This window comes from Dryobates pubescens, chromosome 5 (genome assembly GCF_014839835.1).
Source record: "Dryobates pubescens isolate bDryPub1 chromosome 5, bDryPub1.pri, whole genome shotgun sequence".
In the NCBI taxonomy this organism is placed as follows: domain Eukaryota; kingdom Metazoa; phylum Chordata; class Aves; order Piciformes; family Picidae; genus Dryobates; species Dryobates pubescens.
Genome location: NC_071616.1, coordinates 18,915,399 through 18,940,972, shown reverse-complemented (window position 1 = coordinate 18,940,972; position 25,574 = coordinate 18,915,399). Strand labels below are relative to the sequence as shown.

Genomic DNA, 25,574 nt, shown 5'->3' with positions numbered 1-25,574 from the left:
CTGAAGGGGGGGGGGCGGGCCAGGGAGCAGCGAGACCGCCCTAGGGGGCGGGGCCTCGGCTCCTGGCCCCTCCCTCCACACCGGTCAGGCCACAGGGAACGGCGCAGCGGCGTGACGTCAGGACGGCGGCGATGATGTACAAGCGCGGCGGCGCGCAGCGGGGCCCGGCATGAGGTGAGGGGGGGCTCGGAGACCAGTTCCCGTGGCAACGGGGTGGCCCCCCGGCTGCGATCTCTTGTGCGGAGGGGTCCCCATGGCGGCTCCTATCTCGGCCCAGTCGGACCCGCTCCTCTCCGCCTTCCCGGCCAGCGGCGGGTGGCCTAGGCTGCGGTGGGCCTGGAGCGGTGCCTGCCGGCGTGGCTGACCTCGGGGAGTGGACACCGGAGAGGGTCCCACTGTGCACGATCCCTCGCACTGGCGAGAGTCCCTTTCCCGGGTATGGCCTGACCGGCGCTTCTCTGATTCGCCGGGGGTCTCCGTGCTCGGTACCCAGTATTGCTCAAAGAGCCCGACCCAGCTGGAGCGGGTACCGGCCGTCCAGCAGCACCCCTCTGCCCCAAGTTACCTCGGCTTATTCTGAGGGACGACGGGGGCAAACAGGGATCTTGGTTTTGGAGGAAAGGCAAGTTTTTCCCTAGACAGTTTGGGAAGATATTATTTCTCATGTGACAGCAAGGCTGCAGGGACCTGCGTCCAGCATCCTCCAACCAGACCCAGCGTGGGGGCTCCTATCTTGCAGGCGTATCTAATTCCGAGAAGTCCATGAGAACCAGTCTCCTTCCAGCTAGAGAGAAGGGGAATGCCTAAGAAAAACACTGGATGCTGTGGCCTCTGGATGAAGGATTTCTCCTCTGTGGCAGACATGAAGAATGTCGTGTTTATTTTTGAATCAACAGGGAAAGGAGGTGTGCTTTGCCAAAAACTTGACTTAGGGAAATGAGCTGGCTAAGAGATGCAGGGAGTTGCACCAAGGAGCTGGGATTTCTGGGGAAGGGAGGCTGGGAGCAGGGCCAGCTTTGCTAAGGGTCGGGCACGGCTCCTTTTTTTGAAGAAGAGACCCCATGACTTTTTACCCAGTAAGAGAACAGCAGCCCTGTGTGTCGGGGTGTGGATGTCTGAGGCAGACAAGAGAACCGGTTTCCTTTCAGACCTAGTTTGCATCTCTCCTGTCAACCCCCAGTCTTAAACTTTCCAATAAGTCAGGAGAAGTGTCAGCATCACACTCTACCTAAACCATTGATTCCTGCTTAGGTGCAGCCAATGCAGAATCAGAAAATGTGGGCCCCTTTGGACTGGCTTTAGTAGAGGAAACTATTTAAAGAATCATAAAGCTACTTTTCAAGTCCCCATCCTATGAGTGAACTGTGGAGAGAGTTGCTTGGACAGACATTACTAATGCTTCTGTGTACCTTTAAGAGAATAACAAATGTAATTAATGATCTTTCTGGCAGGCAGCTCATGGAGTGTAGACACCAGAGTGTGTGACCCCTTACCACTGGGGTGTAGGAAGCAGAAATCGCTGAAGAGTGATTACGACCACTGTTGCTAATAACTGTTTTCTAGCAACCACTGCTTGTTAAGGAATTTTATCAGCAACAGAGGGGATCCAGCAGTAGGATATAGACAGTAGAAATTTTTCCATTTGGCTTACTGGAATCAATATTACATTTATTAGAACAAAGGGAGATCGCTGGGTTTTGGCAGGAGGGGATTATCTGACAGCCTAGAGTTAGTTGGTATTTAAGTGTAAAAATACATATACAAAAGTGCAGAAAATGGAAGTATATCCAAAACTATTGTGGATTGTTTGGTACAGATGGAGATTTTAGTTTAAAAGAACAGCAAATCCATGTGATCTGCAGCCTTTTTAATGGAATGATTACCTAATGTCTATAATATGATTAATTTCTCTTTTAGGACTTTATGGAGATTTGGATACTCTGCCAGACTACTGAAAACTCCTCGTTTTAGGACAGCTGCATCATATACATCATTTCCAGCAGCTTGGATGCTGTTGGCGCAGCGTTCTGGCAGAATACCTGGGCTGTTTGTGGTAGTTAAAAAAAATAGCTTTTTTACAATGTCTGAAACCGTGAAGGATAAAGCTGTAGAACTGTATGCACCACATCCTGAAGTGCGAGGGATGACACTTCTCAACAGAGAAGCTTTTAAAAGGACAGTTGTTGTTCCAGTTCTTAAAGTCAAGAAAGAAATTGTAAGTGTTTTGCTGAAGTCCCTGAAACACGTGGTACTACAGCGTCCTGGTCTGAAGCGAGTGGTTGAGGATCCAGAAGATGAGGACAGTAGACTTCTTATTTTGGATCCTCATAAAGTACCGGAATTCTCACTGGGAGAACCGGAACAAGAGGTATTAAAACAGCTCAGCATTTGTCCTGAGGTATCCAAGTATAACTTGGAGCTGACTTATGAGAATTTCAAGTCAGAGGAGATCCTGCGAGCAGTCCTTCCTGAAGGTCAAGAAGTCACCTCTGGATTTAGCCGTGTTGGTCACATAGCTCATTTGAATCTTAGAGATCATCAGCTTCCCTACAGATACTTGATAGGTAGGTTAAACAGCTCCTTTCAAAAAAGTAATTAGTGTACTTTGTCTATTGTTTAAAGGATTTTGTAACAGGTACCCTGATATTACTTGCACAAAGAAGACTTTTGAGTCTGCTTTCTGTTTTGACTTTGAACAATCTTGTGCTGATGCCATAGCTGTGCAGCAAAGGCACAGTTCTCTCCTACAGTAATTGTGGTCTCGCTTCACTGAGCACTGTGCTGGGGTTAAAATATCTGTCTCAGAAAGATGTCACATCTGCAACCCTGAATCATTATGGTTGATCTAATACAGGCTTAGTTTTGTGAATTTAACTGTGAACAGCAGTATTTGTCTCTGGTAGAACATTAAGAGCTTACAGTCTCCTAACTGAAATATCTTTTGCCCTTTTTCAGGCCAGGTTATAATTGACAAGAATCCAGGAGTCACCTGTGCAGTGAATAAAACCAGTATCATTGACAGCACCTACAGAAACTTCCAAATGGAAGTGCTTGCTGGAGAGAGCAACATGGTAACCAAGGTACAGAGGTTTCCCCCTCTTATTTTAATTGTAGTATGCTAAATCCCAAAGTATCTACCAGGAAGATGTGATGGAAAGGCTGCTAAGACTGTTCCTTTGCACAGTGCCCTTCCTGACACCTGTTTGAGCATGTAAGAGTTAGCAGTTACCTCCAGGTTTATTTGTGCTGGTCAGCCAAGAGCAGACACACAGCCACAGGGATCATGAAGCTAGGTATTCTTTCAAGTGCACAGTCTAGATTTGAATGACATGTGAAAGTAGCTGAAGTGAAGGATTCTTACTGAGATACTAATTAAAAACATGTTTGATCTAAAAAAAATGTTGTTTTCTTAATTTCCCCAAGCCTTGTATAGTGGCTGTCAGAGATTGTAAGACTGTGTTTTTAAATTGCACTGGCTTTGCAACTTGGGCAAGACAAATCTCATCCCTGTTTTGACATTTTTCAGGTGTAAAGCACTATGTAACTGCCAGATATTCTTCGCATAGGGTTTCTTGTCTTGAGATGGAAACTTGGCCACTGGTTCAACCAAACCCAATTTTTCCCAAACTGTCAGCATTTTTATACTTTTAGAAGAGAAGACATTATATTATCAAATAAAACAGTTGAACAGCTTGGTAGAACATCTTGTACATGCACAGAAGGCATTTGAATTGTCAAGACAGAAGTGACAATCAAATATTGTGCAGATGGCATTAGCTCACCAAGCATACATCTAGCACACCACTGAGCTGCGTGCCGCGGAGCGCGGACACACACCAGCGTGTGTCTTGCTGGCAAAGCAAGCGATGCAGGGATTTGGATCCCAAGTGGCTTTACTTCAGAGTCACACAATTGAAGTGTGGTGGTGCAAAGTCCACATCTTGCACCCCACTCTTGCATCCCACCCCCATCTGAATAAACAGTGTTTCTTTTTACGTCTGTTCTTCAGGTAGTGGTTGTCCCAGAGTTTGGGTTTGGATCAGTTTCCAGACTCTGTCACCTTGAGAGATAAAATACAGCTTTTTCTTCAAAGTGCAGAATTGGCTCCCAATGGCTTTGAATTTGGCTGACTCTTGCCATTCTTGTACTGTATCATTCTCAGACACTTACTTACTATGTGGACTCTGCTGAGGAAGGCTTGAGGCATCTTCTCAAGGTCTGCTTTCAATAAAGGAGTTGTCAGCTAGCCACAAATCTCTTGAAAAGCCTCCGATTTATTTATTTGTTTTTTTATAATGGTCATTTTAAGTTACTGCTTTATTTCCACCTGGTGATTGAGACATGCATAAGCCAGCCATCTGGACTGACAGCTGGAACATTCCTTAGGGCTGTTTCTGATGAGTAGATGTTTTTATACAAGATTCATGTGTACTGCTAATGGGACAAGTGTCAATGTACACATTACCATTTTGATAAAGCACCTTGGTTTTTAGCTGTCTTAATTACTGATAATGCTTAAACATGTCTGGAATTTGAACACAGAGGCTTAAGCAAATGTTTTGGACTTTCAGGTCAAAGAAAATAATATTGCATATGAACTGGACTTTTCAAAAGTCTACTGGAATCCACGTCTTTCCACAGAACATGGCCGTATCGTTGAGCTATTAAAGCCTGGTGATGTCCTTTTCGATGTCTTTGCTGGGATTGGACCTTTTGCTATTCCAGCAGCAAGGAAAAAGTGCCACGTATTTGCAAACGATCTCAATCCTGAGTCCTACAGCTGGCTCCTGCACAACTGCAAACTAAACAAAGTGGACAGCAAGGTAAAAGTGTTCAACATGGATGGCAGAGACTTCCTCCTGGGGCCAGTAAGAGAAGAACTAAGTAAAGAGCTCCCACTTCTGAATGAAGAACAGAAAACCTCTTTCCATATAGTCATGAATTTGCCAGCTTTGGCTATTGAATTTCTAGATGCCTTCAGGCATCTTCTGGATGGAGAGCCATGCAGCACTGCTGCCCTTCCCACAGTGCACTGCTACAGTTTCTCCAAGCATGATGACCCTGCCAAAGATATTCAAGAACGAGCTGAAGCTTCGCTGGGAACCTCGTTGGACGGACGCTGTTCTACTTACCTGGTTAGAAATGTTGCACCAAACAAGGAGATGCTGTGCATTAGTTTCCAGGTTCCAGCAGAGGTGCTGTACAAGAGGCCCTGCCCCAGTGAAGGTGAGGAGGGTAAGGAACAAGGTTCCTACGTGGCGGTTGGATTTCAGGCTATGCCTTTTACTGTCCCAGGCTGGTCCCACCTTGTCAACCTTGTGGGGCCCTTCAGCTATGTGACAGCAGCACTGTACTCTGGTGTGAAAGTGGAGGTGGCAGCAGGGCTGAGCCCTGGCACGTGTGCAACAGCTGCCGGGCTTCATGCACAATCAGAAACCACTCTGCTCCTCTGATCCCAGCATGAGCCTCCACAGAAAAATGGTGGACTGGATAGGATCATCCCACAGGCTGTAAACTGGACCCTTATGCCTTAGATCACATACTGGGGGAGGCTGGGCTATCTAACACCAAGCACACATTTCTGCTAGCTTAGTACTTAGGAACTGCAGCTTCATTCTTCCCTAGGGTAGAATGGCATACCCCCAAGTGATAGGTCACGGTTCTGACCATCTCTGTTATGCCTCCTTGGACTCAGCTTAGGTCTGAGTCCAGACTTAAGAATCAGCAAAATCAAATTCTGTACAATTTAACTGAGAAACAGGTATCTTTAGAGATCTTTAGTCTTGATTATAATTTTTTGGTTTTGTTTTGTTTGCTTTTTAATACTTGGTCATTTGTTTCTTGAAGTACTTGTAGAAGCTGCTTGGTTTCAGCGATCCTGGGCTTTGCATTACACAAGAATGGGGGAGAGGGGGAGGCTTTCAGTCTGCAGTTACATGAACTGGAAGAAAGGAAGTTGGATAAAGATTTAATGTCATGAAACTTTATTTTTATGCTGGTTTGGTTTTCTGTTTTATTTATTTTATATTTTGCTAGGTAGCACTGACATGTAGATCAACACAGGTGTTTTGAAAGTCCTTTTTGGCATGTAATAAAGACCCCATTATTGCTGCAACAGCTTGTGTTTGCGACTGTCGATCCAGATTTGAACTCTCATCTCTTCCTGTTAAATTCCTAAAGTGTTGCATGGCTTGTGGGTTAGTTCAGTCTGTTTACTGTACACTAAAGAACTTACCTTTTTTTAACCTTCTTCCAGCAAAACCAGCCTCTAAACGTCTGTGTACCAGCAGAGACTATTCTGAAGAGAAGGTACTGAGTTGAAGACCTAGAGTTTTGGTAACTACCCGAGTAGTTTGTGTAAGGTATGCTGAGGTTAACTCTGATTTTCCCCTTGGATTACTTGAAGCACACCTGTTATCCACCTCAGGTGCCAAGGTGCGGAATGCATGGCACAGCTTCGTAAGCCATGCTTACTGCCTTTACCTTAAGTTGTGGGATCAATAAGCAGGCTGAAATCATACACAAAAAAATAAAAATCTGGTTTTTGCAATAAACATACTTAGGTGCTTGCCTGCTCTCTGTTGTTTCGGGGACAGTGACACAGTTTCCTGCAGTGTCGTTGGCAAAACCAGGTTTTTGTGTTTTGTTTGGTCTTGTATAACCCCTGCACTGGATTCTCTCTGACAAATGGTTCTGGTGTTCCAGAATACTGGATTACTTGTTTGCAGATGCACAAACAGCTCTTGTGTAAGCAAGATAACCTGTCAAAAACTTAACTCAGGGTACAAAAAGGCCCAAACAGCCATTTATACATGTTCCTAGGCTTTTGAATAATTAATGCTTTTTAACACAGAGATTTAGATAGGGATCAGTTGACCCTAACTTCTTGTCCACCATTAGAGCCAGAGAGACTCTAATGCCTTTTGCACAGTTGCAGATTAAGTACATACTTGGGTTGTAGCACTAGACTGAAACCCAGTACCTGGCTGAACAGTCTTCTTGTCCTGAAACTGTGGCCTCCTGTGGCCTTCGTGCCTCTGCTGTGCCCTAGCTCTCCCCCACTTCCCTGACTGCTCTTCTCTGCACTCCCTGGATGATCTTTGAGTGTCTGCCTGTACTCTACAGGGATTCAAAACTCCCTTTGATTTCCTTTTCTTACCCATCCCAACTATTGTTGGGCAATGTCAGCCACAAATAGTTTATTTGAACAGAGAACTTGGATCACCCTCTTGGTTTCAGATATTTTCCTTCAGTCCAGGCCCAGAGCTCACGCCTAGCAACTCAAGTCACCAGATGTGTCACCTTCTGGCTCTGCTGCTGTGGCTCTATCCCTGGGGTCTGCAGCCTGAAGTCTTGGTTCTCACCCAAAGAACCACCAAGGCCCATGGATTTGGTTTGCTCCTGGCTCTGTGTTACAGCCATTCCCTTGGCTACACAGCCAGTGCTTCTGAGCAAGTCTTCACAGCTTGGTTACTGCTGGATTGCATTTATCAGACCTGGGGGAAAAACCATCATGACTCACTTGTGCTATCTTGAAAGGTGCTGAACAGATTACTACCCTGGCCTGCCACTCAGGCCCAGCATTCCTTCACTGGCCATTAAAATGGTATCACAACAGCTTTAACCTGTTTGTCCTTGCTGTCAATGACAGGCACAGCATATCTTCTGCCTACAGTCACTGCTTCTCTAAGAGCAAGCGCAGGACTCTTGAGCCTGTGATGCGCTCCCTGCTGATGGTTATGTTTGCTGACACCACTGCATGCATTCCTACTGCTGACCTGGGGGCTTTCCAAGAAACATCTGAAAGCGGCTCTCCTTCTCCAGAGCCCTCCATAAACACTGCAGTAGCAAGAAGGCCCTCCACCATTCTGGGATGATGCAGTCACCCTGACCTATGCTAACATGTCTGGCTGTGCTGCTGGAGAGCGCGGGTCCCTTTTGTGCATTGTCTCACAGTCCAGATTTAGGGGTTCTCAGCCCTGCTGCACTCCCAAGAAACCTGGCTTGGGTCACTACTTTGTGTTAAGCAAGTCAGCTACATAACTGATTATCAGCATGTGACTAAAGTATCCAAGGGCAGGGAAGGATTTTCGTTCTTTCAGGTTCTGTTTGCTTAAGGATTAAATGCCGTTATTTTAGCAGCACAGCTGTAGTTTAGATGCAAGTCACAGAATGGTTTCAGTTTGGAAGGGACCTTTAAAGGTCATCAAATCCTCCCACAATGAGCAAGGACATCTTCAACTAGATCAGGATGCTTAGAGCCCAAATCAACCTGAACAGCAGAGATGTTCCAGCCCTCAGATCATTATTATGGCCTCTGGATCTGCTCCAACAGCTCCATGTCTCTCCTGTGCTGAGGACTGAGGACTCCAGAGCTGGAGAAAGAGCCCAAGGAGAACCACAGCACTCATCACAGGACTAAACAACTGTACAAGTGGTCTCTCAGACATGCTGGATGGCTGAGTCCTACAACCCCAGGCACAGACATTCTGTCTTAGGCCATGGGCCCCTGGCAGGGAGCAGCACTATACAGGCTAACATCTTCTCTACACCTCTACCTTGTGCTGGGTGTCACCTGTTGGCAGCTATTCTGGGCACAAACAACAGGATTTTGGAGAGGGCAATGGAAATCTTGGCACTTCCCTCCACTTCCCTTAATACAGGAAGTACCAAGTCTGGAACAGAGCTTTATTCTCTTTATTACAACACAGAACAAATACAATCATTAAGCATACTCCTTAGAGCAGTATTCAGCAGCTGTTAATGGATGACCAATAAAACATGGCCCAGGTTTTACTCCAGAAGTGCTCCCTGTCCTGAGCAGTTCCCAGCCTCCCGTAGTTCATATGCACTCACGGCTAAGACCAGTCTCACCACAGGAGGCCCAAATCTGCTGGACTTCTCAGCCTTCACTACAAGGAGAGGGGCAGGAGTACATAAGAGCCTCAGACCACACAGAATCACAGGACCGCTTGGGCTCCTTTGCCTTCTAGTTCCCTGTCCTTGAAATTGCTTGAAAAAGGCAAAGCTGGCCCTGCTGAAGTCCAGGGGTTTGATCCTGTTTGGTATTCTGCTCCTACCACACAAGTTTCTGAACTCCACCACTTCATGGCTGCTGCAGCCAAGGCTGCTCTCAGCCTTCACTGCTTCAATCAGACCCTCCTTGTTAGTATGAGATCCAGCAGCACTCCTCTACTAGTTGGTTCATCCACCATTTGCATCAAGAAGTTACCACCACTGGCTCTGAAGGAATGTTCTGGACTGTGAATAGCTGGCTGAGGAGGCCTTCCAGCAAATATCTGGGTAGTTAAAATACCCCATGAGAACCAGGACCTATAATTGTGATGCTGCCTGTTGAAGGCCTTATCAACTTCCTCACCTTGATCAGGTGGCCTGTACTAGGCATCCCCAACAGTATCACCCATGCAAGCCTGCCCCTTAATTCACACCCAGAAACTCAACTCCTCATCTCCTCCTGGACAAAACTCAGTATATTCTAATTGCTCTCTTACATAAAGGGCACCTCTACCACCTCACCTTATGAACCTGTCTTTCCTAAAAAGGACATAGCCATCCATGGCTACGTTTGAGTCACATGAGCTGTCCCACCATGTCTCTGTAGTTGCCACCAGATCATAACCCCTTGACCACACACACATTTCTGACTCCTGTTTATTGCCCATGCTGTGTACTGGTGTTTCAGGGACCAAGCTGAGCATTCTGAGTCCACCCTAGGGGGGCCACAGGTCATCTGGTCTTCATTAATACCAGAACACTGTCCCACTGATGCAAACACAGTGACAGCCCCATCCTCCTTTGAATCAAGTTTAAAGCTTGATGAATGAGCCCTGCTAATTCTTGTCCTAGGCTGCCTTCTAGCAGGACCTCAGATCTATTTCTGAGAGGCAGCTGGGAAAGGGAAGCAGGCAAGGAGGACACTCACCTGTCACAGCCATGAACTTGGCCTCCATTCACCCCTTTCATTTGGGCTTCTGTCTTCCACCTGACTGGGGCAGGACACAGGGCCCCCTTGATCTTCGGTGGGTGCTCCCATTCCTGTTGCAGGGTGGAGCCTGGCTCCACCACTCTATTTCCCTCTCACACTCCCTTAGATAGTCCTCAGCCTTTCAACCTCCTCTTTCAACTCAGACACGAGGCTGAGCGGGTCATTCCCCTGCTCATTCCCCTGCTTACAGCGAGCACAGGTATCTCTGCAGTCCACTACTGCAAGTGAAAGGCTCTGGCACTCCCTGCAGCCAGGGTCCTGGACACCTATCTGTTTACAAGGGACTGCTGTCTGGGTCACCACATTTCTTTCGCTAACAGCTTTTGTCCGGGTTGCAGCCACTGCTGTTCCTGCCTGTGTGCAAACTGTCACAGCATGCCCAGATGACTCACCCTGCCCCCTCCTGCTGTGATCCCTGTGCTCCTAAGGCGTTTAAAGAGCTGACAGAGGCTGTAGCTCAGCCCATGCCTCGCCCTCCTCTCTCAGAACAGCTGGCTTGGTGAGGGGGGTTGCTCCTCATGTGCACATCTCTGCCGAACTGCTGTGGAGACGCTTCAGTTCTGGAGGCTGATCTCCGTGATAAAAAGGCAAGAGCCATCCCAAAAGCCAGGCAATGGGATGTTCCTGCCAAGCAAAGCTTCTGAACACATGATGGAAAACATGCATATGGAGCTAACCAAAAAAAACCCACCCAAAACCAAAAAACAATTTAGTGACCCAGCCTTGTATCAAGGCTTCTTAGATTGCTCCTAGAGAAGCTCATCAGAAAGACTATTAGCTAAAAATCTGTTTTCCAGACAAAGGTAAGAACTAACTGACATCAGGAAGGATCCTGCATAAGAGTTGTGTCAGCATAGTTCCAGGGCCATCTCATCCAGCTGGCAGGAGGAAAAACCCACTTGTCTGAACTGGGGAAACTAGTTTTATGGGAAGAAAATGCAGGCTTGAATATTGACACTAAATGCTATAATCAAAATGGCATTTAAATGCTTGTGCAAATAAAACCCTGCAATAAGAGTAAAACCACAAACTTTAATAAAAAAGTCTGGCTTGCTTTAAAAAAAAAAATTTTTACAAGTGTATTTCTTTAAACCTCAAACATACACAGCTGAGTTATTCACATCTTCCATTAGATGTGGCTTATTGCTTCAGCCTCCCTCAGCAAAGCGCCACATGACTAACGAGTTTCCCTCTCCACAAGAATGTATCTACCATTTCACAAAGCCCTCGTGCAGACGGGCTTTTCTTTTTTCCCCCTCAACACTTAAACACAGCTGGTTTTACACAGAAAAGTGACTGCAGCTTAGCCATTGTGCAGATGGCAGCAATTCCACCCAACCTTCTCTGGCTTCATTTGCTTCTTGTTACACTCGGTGTCCCTTGACCGCAGGCTGATGCTAACTGGGATGCCAGAAAAGACCACTGAAAGCATCCTGTAAGGCTCGGTGACAGGCGAGAGAAGAAGCATAGCCCCCAGCAAGATCCTGTGGAGAGGCGGCTCGAACGTGGTTGAGGTACCTGAAACAGACAAGCATTTCAGAGCAAAAGTAAATACCTGTGTAGTTCACAGCACAGGGAGGTCAAGGCTGCTTTTGGGGAGAAAGCAGAGAGACCTCAGCTGCCTGCTGCTAGCCACCTATGAACACAGCAGTAGCTACCGTTAGAAACACAATGATGCTGATGCACCTTCAGAGAAGCTGCCCAACCATCACACTGAGAAACTTTGGCTCTTTTCAACAGGCTGCAGAGGGTTAAGGGCACTCATTGTTCTATTTTCTGTGCTCACTCTGGAGGCAGGGTTGCATTTTACCCACTTTGGTAGTTCCTTCTAAGATGACAACAATGACAACACAAGTTTTCCTCCTGCGCTCCCACAGGACTCAAAGGGTTTCAGCTCTGTCCAGTTAACACTGGGTGCTCCCAAGAGCCCACTGGGCCAGCTGCTCTGATGAAAACGGGGCTGAACTTTCTGCTCTCAGACCTAACTGTATCTAGAGTAAGTCCACCAGCACCAGGGAATTAGATATGTAAGAGATTGTCACCAACATTTTGGCTAAAGAAGCCTCTAAACTTCACCATTAATTAAGCATCACCACCCATTTTGCAGAGCCATCTGATTTTACCAAACTAGCCAAATTGATGAGTTAACAGTGAAAGACACAATCATAGAATGGTAGGGGCTGGAAGGGACCTCCAGAGATCTAGTTCAACCCCTCTATTTAAGCAGAGTTAGAGCAGGCTGCCCAGAACTGTGTCCAGGCAGGTTTTTAGTATCTCCAGAGAAGGAGACTCCACAACCTCTCTGGGCAGCCTATTCCAGTGCTCCATTAACCTCAAAGATTTTCCTTATGTTCAGATGGGAAACATGCTACCTACGCTGGCACTGCCACCAGCTCTTGGCTCCAGTCAGCTCCTTCTGAGGACTCAAACCCAGTCTTGCATGCCAACAACTCCCACTAAAGGGGGCTGTTCAGGGAGGGGCTGAATGGCTTCATTCACTACAGTAACTCTGTAGGTCTTCCACCCCATGTAAGACAGATACACAACCAAGTTTCTCAGCTAGTTTTGCACCAAAGCCCCATTGACTAGAAAGACAGACACACTGTGCACAATCAGCACAATGACCACCAGATAAAATACCATAAACGAGAATCCACAGTGGCCATGTAAGCCACCGAGCTCCAGCGAGCTGTTTTGATTCATCGCTTGGTACATGTTGCTCCTGGGAAGGTTGAGTCATTCCACCTCTGGCTTGGCAATTCAAGCATAAACTTGCAAAATGCACACAGCCTTTTATAACGTTATGCCGAGAAACCTAAACCAGCTGCACGTTTGGCAGGAAAATACAGGACCACCAGTAAAATATCCCAAACAGTTGCATCTTTTAATTTATGACTGTACACTGTTTCCATAAAGAGTATATAAAACAGGTCAGATTTTATAGGTAAGACATATTAAACAGTCATATGCATTGATGCTATAAATGCGGAGAAAAAGAGGTGACTTAGAAATGATTAATTACAGTTTTAAAACTCTGCTTCTTGCACCTAATAACCACAATGCACAGACACAAGCAACATGTCTGAGTGATTGATGGTGAGATGCTGGAGATGAGGTTGAATTTGTCTCCAGTGGCTGAGCTGAGGTGAGCTCTGCTGCTCTGTACCATCTTGTGATGGAGTCTGGTCCTCTATGGGCACCAGTTCCCATCAGCATAGGCATGGACATTAGGGCAGAAACGCTTCTAATAGAGTTTAGTCCAAAGGGACTCTACAAACAGAGCAGCCAAGCTACTCTCATCTCTTAAAGGGAGACCTCTTAAGGTCTCACAGAGCTCCTGTTTTGTGGAAAAATCCATTTAATTTTTGTTTGGGTTTGTTGTGGGTTTTTTTTGGGGGGGTTTGGTTTTTTGTGTTTTGGGTGTTTTTTTTTAACATTCTTGTTACTTGTCCCTTAATATTTTAGGAGGAAAATTTCATCCTTCCCACAGGCCTTTTACAACTGCTGTGGGAAACAGGAGCTCCTTCCCCCCGCCAGGAATGATGAAGGGATACTGACAACAGCAAATAATTTCCTTCAAAAGGCTGGTGTGAAACTACCTCCACCCTCCAAACCAGCCTTATAAAAACCAATTCCTATCTCAGATTTCTTTTCTATCGTCTCTATCTCATTGCACAAACTTAATTTTCCACTCATGCATGGAATAGTCCAGAGAAAACTGGATGACATTTTTATTAATGAAGGTTAGCTGTGTGTTTTTCATTACTTAGCTTTTGTTTCTTATATATCACTAAAGGAGAGAGGAAGATTCTGTTGTTTCCCCTTTTTTTAGGTCATCCAAAATTGGGGCACTAGTTTCATAAAAAGGCTGATTTGCATCTATTCCAACATTTACAGTTAATTGGTACGTGATCTCTGAAGCCACACAAAATCACTGCCAAAAATGCTCATGTCAACTTCTACCACAGTAACCTGCATTAATTCTCCTTACCCCACGTGAAAGAAGCATGACACACTGCTGGCTGTCAAGTCAGGTCTTTATTTTCTTGTTAAGTATCTAAACTTACTGCTCTTGACCCATTTAATTACTGTGGCACACCAGGCAATTGCAAAGAATCTGCCACGCCAAAGCCACACAATGAGAATCGAATGTTTCACTGACTTTTCCACACTGAGCCCCATCTGTGCTGCCTGAATCTGGCTGTGCCCTTCACAGGAGAATCTCTCTGAACTGGATTCCTGGGGTTTCTGGCAGAGGTCAGCACATCTTTTCATGTACACCTCTACAACAGCAGCAGGAAGAAGCACTTGCCAAGATCTATTGCCAAAAGTCAAGCTCCGTTAGGTCTTGGGACCTGGAGGTAATTGCTCTCACTAGTTAGCAAATTCCAGCACACTAGGTCTGTTTTTCATAGGTTTATTTTAAGTACCTGTAAATCTTATAAGCAGAAACCAGGAAAAAGAGGTTTGCTTTTGCTGGTGCAGAGTTTTTTTTCATGTAACTTGTTTTTACTGAAGGCAGACTAAACTCTGAAGTTAAAAAAAAAAAAAAACAAAACAAAAAACCCCACACTATTCTTTTTGAGCAGGGCTAAAGAGCTGTGTGTTCTCTGCCCCACAGTTTCACACTTCCCATCCCCTTACGCTTCGCTTCAGGCTTTGCCCAAACAAGCCCCTTTTCCTTAGCTGCAGCCAGTGGATGTTATCTTCCCATTAATCTTTCGTGTCAGCTAAAACACATAATATTTTGTTCCTCATAAGCCTTTGGGGGGATCATTCCTGTCCTTCAGAGTCTCATCACCGTGGCGGGGGGAAGCCTCCTGTTTTCAGGGAAAGAGGTGTAATTCACACTTGGTGCAGAGACTCAGAATCTAGCACAGTCATTCCTGGGGACAGGTTTCCTTTATGTTTTCCCTTTTGCAAAGGCCATGCCTCCAACACTTCATCAGGGATGAGTGGGACCACTGCAGAAGCACATGTGGTGGCAGATGTGAAACCCTGTACCTTTCTACCCACTGTCCAATGTCATGTGTTAAGATGAATGTTTGCTTCTATTACTGATAGCATGCTGCCATCATGCCAGTTTCAAAATTAAAGTGCTGGCTGGAGCAAAGTATTATGGGGCTTGAAGTTCAGGTTGCAACATGAGATGCTTCCTGTTCCTGTTGCTGCTCTTGGGTTCCAAGTTTCTTGGTGCCGGCTCTCCACTGCTGAGATAGCAGTAGGGCAGGGAGGGATGGGGGAGTAGTTCCCTGGCTTGGGATTTTAGCTCCTTTGCTTCTGCCGGCTGCTGCACTTTTTCTGCAAACAGGCTAAAGTGACTGTGCATTGGCATTATTATAATCTGATTTGCTCAGTAAACCTCTTACCTCAATTCTTTATCTCAACCTGGAGATTTCTTTTTTGTGTTACTTTTCCTTCACTTCTGTGTTGGGGGGAGAGAAATGGGCTAACCTGTTTACTGTACGTTAACCTGTTACAACCAGGCAGCCTCAGCACCATTTGGCGTGGCAGTTTCTGAGAACCAGAAGACTCAAGGCCAGCTCATCAGGGGGAAAGGGGGGAAAGGGGGGAAAGGGGGGAAAGGGGGGAAACAAAAACTCCCACTTAAACATCCAACCAACAGAACCAAAACAACCCCCCAAACATCCAGCCAACAAAACAAAGAAAAACCCCAAAACATTCAACCAACAAAACCAAAAAAAACCTTGCAACACTTCTCTCCACCCACCCAGCTGAGAGCTATCAGTGCTTGGGATTGCTTCACACAATCTTCCACTGCCTACCCGAGATAAAAATGCTCCCACGAGTGTCTCTGCATATGCATCACTGGCCATACATATGGAGCACTGTCTGTTTGGCATACAGATTCTACTTTTCCTGATCTATTAGGTGTTTCATGGGAGTGAAGAAAAGAAAAAATCATTCACACATTGTTTGACAGGAAAAACAAAAAAGAAAGAAAGGAAAAAAAAAAAAAAGGTAGTGCAATTCCATTCCACATAATAGATTTACTACTTATCTGCTTATCTGCAGTATCCAAGACAGAAAGTAATGGGGCAGACATTAAAGTTAGGCAATTTTCCAGATTTATCATTTAAATAATAAATAGTGGTTGCAGAAAAGCAAGCAAAAATACTCCAGTCTGGAAAACTGTGAAGAGCATTAGTAAAGCAGTAGCATACGCTGCATTCCTGAACCTTTCTGGAGACAGCATTTTCATTAGATTTACCAAGTCTCCATGATGAGCTGTCGATGCATTACTCAGAGTATTCTTGCAGAGACTGGGTCTTATCAGATGAGAGAGACACAGAAGAATCTGGATTTTCTCTGGCTTGTTTTCCCTTAAGGAATGTGTGGCCTGGGTTACTCTATAGCCCCTGAGCAGGTAAAAAGATCTCCTCCAAGCAACTGTGGTTTTGTTTGAAGCAGTTCTACCACACAGTCACTCCATGGAGCCAAAGCAGCATTTGCTTATAAAATGAGCTGAGTTCATTGCTGTTATTCATTAAACAGCCCTGGAAAATTAATTTTGGACTAGGTCTTCACTAAGCGTTATTCACATACTGTGTGGCTCTCACCCTCTCAGAGACTGTGATGTCTAAGTTAGGAGAGAAACACAATACACAGAAAGCTGGTAATCAAAGAAGATGTCCAGAATAGCAATTCATCCCTCTGGGGTCTAGCTACAAGCCCGTGTCCAGGTCTTCAAAAGTGAAAACCCTATTTGTATGTATTTTAACAGGCACTTTTTGGACACTGTCATCACTTTTAGATGTCACCAAACAACTCAGCTATCATTTGTGTCAAAAGCTCCTGCTGAACACCAGCCAGCACAGCCTGCTCCAACACAGAGTACAACTTCTGCAGAACCATGAGTTCAGCAAAGGCTCCTCATGGGCACAACTCAATCCCTCCTTCAGGCCTTGCACCATGCCTACAATCCTGCTTCCAGCCCTGATGGCAGTAAGGCTCCTACATCAGCAGCTCTTCTCATCCATCCTCCAGGACAGCAAGGGCTAAGAGGGAGAAATCTATTTAATAGCTGAAGAGCATAAGTTGCTTCCAAGAAATGAATAGGTCCACAGCTGCCTCAAGGAACCAAGATGTCATTTGGTCAATAAATTCAGTTTTAAGTACTTTAATTTGAATGTGACCAGGAAGTCAATAAAATGGACAACAAATTACCATGGTGTGGGGTTTGCTGCAAGCACCAGCAAAAGCTGAGGGGGACGCTAGCTGTCAATGTGGTGATGGTTTGGGGTTTTTATAAAGCCCCTGTGTATACAATTGCAGCAATCAGTGTGAACGTCAGAAAACTGCTAAGCTTGATGAACTCTCAATATGATAGATCCCAAGGCAGACAGAGAAAAAGAATGTATTTTTAACCTGATTATGTCACCTGTTAAGTCTTGCAGCAGGACAAGGTCAAACCCAACCCACAGTGCAGGAGTACAATGAGAAGTCAATCAAAACACCACAATACAGTGTTGGCTATGGAAGAATTCTGTTGAAGATGACAGGAGAGCCTACCCTAAACACCACCTTTGAAACCCCTGCAACCCCACCTGCAGACACCATTTCCACCACTTCAGATTCAGCTTAGTAAGCCAGTCTATTTTGTTAGTAGTAATACTGTTTAGCTATGCTAGTTTTCTGAGGGCTTATTGAGCAGAAATGCTCACTAAGTTGTCAGATGAGAGCCAAAGGCAGAAAGGCAGGAATACTACAGACGCTGCCTTTTCTTTGCCACAAACTTGCTCAGCTTATTTCACATATCCAATCCCCAAAAGAATGCCACAGAACTGTCACTTTTTTGTCATGATTCAGAGAGCTATGCCCAGAGTTCCTCTCATTCAAACCAGTATATGATCAGGTGTAGAAGGTCACTGCGTGCTTGTAAAGCCACCACCTATGCCTCCAATGCAGAGGACACAGCTGCTGGTCTGTTACTTTGGAGCTGAAGGTGCCAGAATGGACTGCTGAATGCATGGTTGGTATTACCAGAAAACCCTCTGTTTCCACCTGAGTCTGCCTTTGACATTCTGACATTTCCTGGGACTTGCTTGAACTTCTTGGAAATAAACATACCTATACTTGGATGATGTTTGAGTACTTTCAGAGGGAAACTGCAACCAGCTTTCCAATAGAGACAAGCTGAAGTCTTTGTCTTGCAATAAATTATTCATGATCAGATGTCTACTGACTCTAATGAGTCTGCATTTATTATAAGTAAGATTTAAGACAAAACTTCCTAATTAGGAGTTTGAGTTTAGGACAAGAGGTAACAGCCACAAACCTGAATATAGGAAATTCTATCTAAACATTAGAAGCAGCTTCTTTACATTGAGGATGGCAGAGCACTGCAACAAGCTGCCCAGAGAGGTGGTGGAGTCTTCATCTCTGAAGTCATTCAAAACTCATCTGGATGCCAACCTGTGCAACCTGTTCTAGATAAATGTGCTCTGGCAGGGTGGTTGGACTAGATAATTTACAGAGATCCCTTCCAACCCCTAACAAACTGTGATTGTGATGGCTCCAACCTAGACTTTTATTTCTGGTTTAGGTCTTCTAAGTGAAGAATTCTACTCTACTAGAAGTAACTTTTCTCTGTAGAAAAGCCAAGAAAACCCCAACCCATCAAAGCAATAAATCTAGGATCTCTAGTGATTCTTTTTAGTCTCTTCCACCTGCTTTTTCTAAAGAGCTATTTGTTTCAAATGCTGTCAGAATGTCTCTGGGCAGGAGTGCACGTTGACTGTGTGGGGTGAAACAAAGTTCTTTAAAACAAAACAGGCCTGCCACAGCACACCTCAGCTAAGACAGAACAGCACTGCTACTGCAACACTGAAGGAGGAAAACCAAAAAACCCTAGAAAAGTAGTATTAGCCATGAAACAGCTGTCTCTGAGAAAGCTGCTTCTGACTCCAAAAGTAGAAATCAGTGACAAGTTATTTCTCCCACTTTTCCCCCTTTCCTCTTCTCCCTTTTATCAGAGGACAAACATTCCAGATCCTGGCAGCCCAAAGCCACATGTGCCCTGCTGCAACAGTATCCCAGCAGCACCTCGGTGCTCAGTGCTCCCGCTCCAGAAGAGGCAGCTTCGCTCCTTACCCCTTCACTACTGCACTGCCCAATAAAAGAACCTCTGGAGTGTTTCACATAAAGATTAAGGCACTTTTATTTTATGTTTCACATAAACCATTTCCTCTTTTGATGATGAAGCACATACATGAGGTATCTCTCATAACTTGCATCTGAAATGTTATCAAAGATTACTCATGACATCGTTGAGTACAGTTGTGAACCTCGCAGTAGAAAAATCTTTAAACTCAAAAGACACAAAAGACAAAGCAGCCATCCTTGGTGGAGGAAGAGAACAGAATCAAATTTTCCCATGCTACTTTCCCTGCAAACTTCCTCTTTTTGTAATGAAATCCAGACTGCAAAGTGCAAACATTTCCACTGGAAAGCTATATATTGAGGGATGGAATCACAGAATCATAGAATGTTTTGGGTTGGAAGGGACCTTTAAAGGACATCTAGTCCAATCTCCCTGCAGTCAGCAGTCAACTAGATCAGGTTGCTCAGCCTTGTCCAGACTAACCTTGAATATTTCCAGGAAAGGGGCATTTACCACCTCTCTGGGCAACCTGGGCATCTGTTTTCCTACCCTCACTGTAAAAATTTCTCCCTTATACCTTGTCTGAATTTTTCATCTTTAGGTTTAAAAACATCATCCCATTTTCCTGTCACAACAGGCCCTGCTACAAAGATTGTCCCCATCTTTCTCATAGGCCCCCTTCAGGTACTTGGCTGCTGTAAGGTCTCCCTAGAGCCTTCTCTCCATGCTGAACAGCCCCAACATTCTCAGCCTGTCCTCACAGCAGATGTGCTCTATCCCTCTGATCATTTTTGCAGCCCTTCTCTGGACCTGCTCCAACAGGTCCATGTATTTCTTGTGCTGAGGACTCCAGAGCTGGATACAGTACTGAGGGAGAGTCTCACCACAGCAGAGCGGGAGAATCATCTCCCTAAACCTACTGGCCATGTTGCTTTGATGCAGCCCAAGATATGGTTGGCCTTCTGGGCTGTGAGCACACACTGCCAGTTCATGTCTTTTTCGTCCACTGGTAATCACAAGTTGTTCTCTGTAGGGCTGCTCTTCACCCCTTCATCTTCAGCCTGTACCAGGGCCTGTCCAACCCAGCAGCAGGACCTTGCACTTGGCCTTGCTGACCTCATGAGTTTCACATGGGTCCACTTTTAGAGTGAGATTGTCCAGGTCCCCCTGAATATCATCCCACTGCTCAGGTGTGTCAGCCTCAGTTATCTGCAAACGTGTCACTGATGAAGATATTCAACAGTACTGCAGGAGGACAATTTTCTTGTGACAGCTACCTCAAAATGTATCTTCAGTTCTCCTAAGTGAGAGTGTAAAACAACCCCAACTCTTCCACTGGTAGAAAAAGTTTAAAGTACAAAAAGTTTTAGAGAGCACCTGGATCTACAGCATTTTACTAGCACTGCAATTCTACTGCTGCTCTAGTTTTAAAGGAGATGTGAGGTCAGAATCAGGTACCCACAGTAACTTAACACATAGATAAATGTTTGCCTTTGGAGTAACTGAGAAGTCAATGCTACTGCCTGAAGGTAAGAAGAAAAAGCACAGAGAAACAAACATCAAAGAGCAAGAAAAGAATGCCTTCTGCCTCAAAGACACTCTCTGATATAATTTTTAAAGAAGTGGATGATTTAAAATGTAAAAACAGGAAATGACTGATGAAAAAGTTTTTACAGAATGAAGGAAGCTTTGTATTACAGTGCTGGGATACCACTTGCAGGCTGTGCATGCAGGTTCTGCCATTAGACAGCTCCAGTCCAACTGCAGGGCTCTACCCTAAAAGGCACCAGCCTTGATATAATTACTTCATGCAGAGAAAGACTATTGACTCAAAAGCTATCTATTTACAGCTCTGTAGACTACAGACATAAAGACCACAGACTTAAAGCACTCTGAAACAGGACAGAAACACCTTAAATGTTGCAAGCTGGCCCATACATATCTTCAAAGAAACTGCAAATCCAATTATAGCTGTAGACAGTATGTTAAAAATGTTAATGAGTTAAATAAACCTCTTTTTTTTGTTCACCGAGGAATTATGTGATCTAGAGACTGACATTGAACAAGAATTCAGGTGTGTAATCCAGTGCATGCCTGACAAACACATCTTGGTCTTCATGCAAGCTCAGAATTCACAATGGGTGTCTGCATATGTAAGTTGATCATAACCAAATGTCACATTTAATCAGGTTCTCTGAACATCTGAGTAGCAACATCACTTCACATGAGGTGTAACAATTTCAGCCTTAGAAAAGGTGAATGCCAGTGCAATGGAGCAGCCACTCCTGTCTTTGCTGCAGCTTCAATGATCTGACCTCATGCAAGTAATCTTGAATGCACTTTCAAAAGGTAAAGCAATGACATAGGTCATATCGTTTTGCTGGGTTTTGGTTTGTGTTTGTTTGGGTTTTGTTAGAAAGCAAAAAGAAAATCCATAGCTGCTGGAGTACACCATAATTCCCAACAGTCACAGTTCAGAGAAAGGAGGCATATTCTCAGCTTCTCTAGGTCAATATGGTTTATAAACTTCAATGCTGTTACAGGGCAGATGCAAGGCAAGGATTATCTGAAAACTCTCCTCATTTTATTATGTGACTGCCCATTTTAAAATAAAAATGGGAAATGGAAAGCAGAACCTGCAAACATTATTCCACTGCAAGCAAAGGAAAACTAAAGACTACACAATTTCTTTTCATTCACAAGTTTCAACTCCATAGAAGATATTTTACATAAGTTCTGTGCTGCCTTTTCTTTCTTTATACTGTTGTTGGGACTCCCTCATTTCCCACTTTCCTCCCAGTAATATATTTAATCATTGTAATGGCTCTGTATATGTCAGTCAAGAGCCATAAGTGATTATGCTGTGCAAACAATTTATTGCTTGCTGCTCCCTGCACACCTCATGACCACACATTCCTGTCAGCCTTCCACACGCCATCTCCAAAACATGCGCGACCACTACCATTTGGATGAACTGCTTTTCTTCCTTCAAATTGAAAGAATGGCTGCTTAAACTTTTTCCCAAATAGCTGTTTGAAGTCATTGTCCCTGCAAATTTAGCTGGTAATGAAAATGAAAGGTTAATGTTTATTTCTAGAAACTTTGCTCACAGGAAGCCTTCCTTCAGCACAAGCGACTTCCGTAACCCGCGCCACGGCGTGCAGAGGAGTTGAGAGTGCTCTTGGATGAGCGGGGGCACCTGGTCCCCCATTTATCATCCTCCTGAGGTCACCCGCCAGCTGCCTGTCCTCTCAACACCCAGTCTCGCTACCGCAGCAAAGACATTCTCCCTCGCTCAGGTTTCCAGGTCTGAACTTCCAGATACAGTAAATCAATCAGCCATCACAGAATCTGCTCAAACAACTGCAAGTAAGCAGTTTAACGCCCTTGAGCAGCCTCGCTGCGTAACAAGGACACTGCAGTCCTAGCTGGAATCCAGCAAAACACTTGCTCTGCATGACTAGTATAGATTACACTTCAGAGGACTGCAGAACTGCAGCTACATTTAGTCTATGACTAAATCAGGCTCCACTTGTCCTTGACCCTGAGAAGAATGTCATTGAGCACCAGGGCCTTTTCTCAGCTACAATCTCACACACTTTTTCTTCTCAATGGCTAAAAAGACCATTAAGCCATCATTTCTCTAATTGCAAAGTAGCTCTCTTTCTCTTTAACATGTTGTGGAAAGGTTTTGACATGCCTTGATCTTTAAATTCTTCATCTTTCCTCCTGCCCTCCAACTCCACTCTTCCTTCCGCACGCCACATTTAGGACAAAGGTCACCAGAATAACATGGACATGTTTAAACTATTATTATTCCTGTGAGAAAGGTAAGCATTGTTTTGTACCTTACTACCTGTTTTCATAGGATTATCTTCTTTTTTTTTTTTTTTTCTTTTTTTTTTTTTCTTTTTTTAAGCATAGGGCAAAGTTCAGTATTAAAAACATCACTCTCCTCCCTCACAGCTAAGGGAATGGTTCCCCAGGTTCCAACTCCAGGCATATAGCACCCTTTCTGCAGACAAAGAGAAAAGGCAACTTTTATTCTGAAAATACAGTTCTTTTGGACACACAAATTCTTCTTTTAGGATAAAAACTCCCTACTGTTCCTGACTCTCTTTTTCTCTGACTTCCGCACACCCCACCGTGTACCATAAACCCCCCAGCGCACAGCAAGCAATCCATATTGATGAACTGGGGCTTTGAGCAAGCTACATGAAAGAGATTCCTCCTGGACCAGCTTCCATGTAAATTATGCAGCTGTGAAGCAAATGGAGCCCTTTCTGAACAGAGCACTCAGACAGGAGCACCTACAGAAAGAGGATGGAGATCCATGGAGACTGTTTTCCCCTTTTTTCAGTACACTTTGCTGGATGCACAGTTCTGGGAGCAACAGATCACAAGGATGGTCATGGCTGCACCATAACTGCAAAGTACAGAAAAGCCTACCATAAGCACAGAAGGATACTTTTGCCCCAGGATTGCATTTTAGTCTCAGCAGGGGAGGACAGAGCCCCTGGGTGATTAAGGCGTCTGGCATGGTCACAGCCAGGCTGCCGCCTTAGAGAGATCCACAGCCTCCTTCACCTCTACGCCCTCACCCAGTTTGCCTCCTCCATCTATCTGCTCTGTGGCACAGCTCTGAATTGCCACTGCAGGGCACTGATCTCCCTGAGAATCATAAGGTTGGACCTAAGGAGAAAGAAACATCACCTCCTCTTCCCCACCAGCATAAAGAACTGAGAGCAGGAAAATAACACCACAAAAGCACTTATCACAGCCACAAGCTCTGCTCCCAAATCTCTTCTGATAGAAATCGCATCATCTGAGCAACCAAAAAGCTGTATATTAGCCACAGCTTTAAATATGCTGCCTGCCCAGGTCAGCCAGTCTGTTCTGTTCTCAGTGTGGCACAGCACCTTCTGCTCTCACAAAGTCACAACAAATTCCTGTCCTATGGCAATTTCAGTTTAATATGACTCAGAAACAAAATAGTACAGGATGCATAAGAATGTCTAGAGGGTTTTTAACCTCTGATACTGAGCAGATAAGTAAGCTGCCAAACCTAATAATTATCTTAAATGAGTAACTGTGAGCAGAGAACTCTCAGCTCATAGTTATTAATTTGAGATAATAAGAAGCTTAAGCTATTTTCTTTTGGCAGTATTTGAAAAGCATAGTTGTGGAAAGCAAAAAGATTGCAATTTGAATGACACTATTTAAAGAAGATGAGACTGTTGGGGTCAAAAGAAGGTGGTATCACAGCTGAATAATGCTCTAACACATTTAAACCTCCACTTCTTCAGATTCTGGTTGGTGCTGATCAGCTCAGGATTTCAGTCTGATGTTGAGGATCAAGTTTACAGCTCTCAACCATACTGGCATTTGCTCCTCAGGAAGGCCTGGAAGAGGTGGAAGGGAGAGAAAAGAGGAGGACAAGACCTAAGAGTGAGGGCTTCTTCTCAAAACCACAGCTGGGCTAAGAACTAGAACCATTTGCCCAAGTCATGTGCAGCCTTTTGTCTGGGCTGCCAACCACCAACCTGCAAAGGAATCATTTAGCCCTGCTCTGCACTGAAGAGGTAAGACAGCTCATACAGGTGGAGGGAAGGACAGGAAAGAGTTGCTCTGTTCTCTTGAGAATAGTGTTATAGGGGACTAAATTGACAAAAGCTCCACTCCTTCAGTCCTATGAAATTTTCTCCTATCTGTCAAACATGTGGACATGACACTTTAGGACATGGTTTAATGGCCATGGTGGTGGTGGGCTGATGGTTGGACTCGATCTCAGAAGTCTTTTCCAACCAAAACAACTCTATGATTCTATGATATGGTTGAAGCTATTACTATTTGGTTTAAATACAGAGTATCATTTAAAGCCTGTTTTCCCCTTTTAACAGTTTGACATTTCTATTGTGAAATCTGGGTGTAATTCTCTGGATTTTATTGTCCTTCTCTATTGTGCCCTGATGGAATATCTAGAGGAGAAAAAAACAGTAATAATAGAAGATTTTTATTTTACTTTTCTAAAAAGACAATTAATTAAGTGTCCAAATTTATATAATATCTGTTGAAAGAATTTTTATTCTCTGCTGCTTTCAGTCTAATACAATTTCCTGAATCAGCAGGAGCACAGGTATCAAGGCAGAAGTGTGTTGAGTTAGGGAGAATCCTTTAGCTTCACCTGGGGAAGAAAACTGCTAACAGAGTTGTCATAGAGGAGTGACATTCACAATTACTGAAGTTCTCCATGGATTATTTCTGTAACAACTTGACCCATTTCACAAGCTGCATCCTCAATAAATGCATCCAAAGAAGTTGTGCATACTTACTGATTCTGAAACCTGCTGGTGCAGAAACTGCATTTTTAAATGTTCACAGAGAGTGCCTAGCAATTGAGGGGGATTATTAATAAATAATGACATTTAATAAATTATCTTGCTA

At 44.6% G+C, this 25,574-nt stretch overlaps 2 protein-coding genes across 2 annotated transcripts in view; one reads left to right on the top strand and one right to left on the bottom strand.

The window, feature by feature from the left end:
* Nucleotides 1–68: 68 nt before the first annotated feature.
* TRMT5 (tRNA methyltransferase 5) lies at nt 69–6,534 on the top strand. The gene is made up of 5 exons (XM_054161722.1): nt 69–174; nt 1,918–2,564; nt 2,956–3,080; nt 4,572–5,226; nt 6,257–6,534. Exons 1-5 carry the CDS (start codon nt 170–172, stop codon nt 6,319–6,321), a joined length of 1,497 nt encoding a protein of 498 aa, XP_054017697.1. The 5' UTR covers nt 69–169; the 3' UTR covers nt 6,322–6,534.
* Nucleotides 6,535–10,704: 4,170 nt separating this feature from the next.
* The window catches only part of MNAT1 (MNAT1 component of CDK activating kinase), a 127,718-nt gene continuing 112,848 nt past the window's right edge, over nt 10,705–25,574 (bottom strand). The window contains exon 8 of the mRNA XM_009903730.2: nt 10,705–11,524. Coding sequence (XP_009902032.1) covers nt 11,404–11,524 — 121 coding nt within the window. The 3' untranslated portion in view covers nt 10,705–11,403. The remainder of the gene's footprint in view (nt 11,525–25,574) is intronic.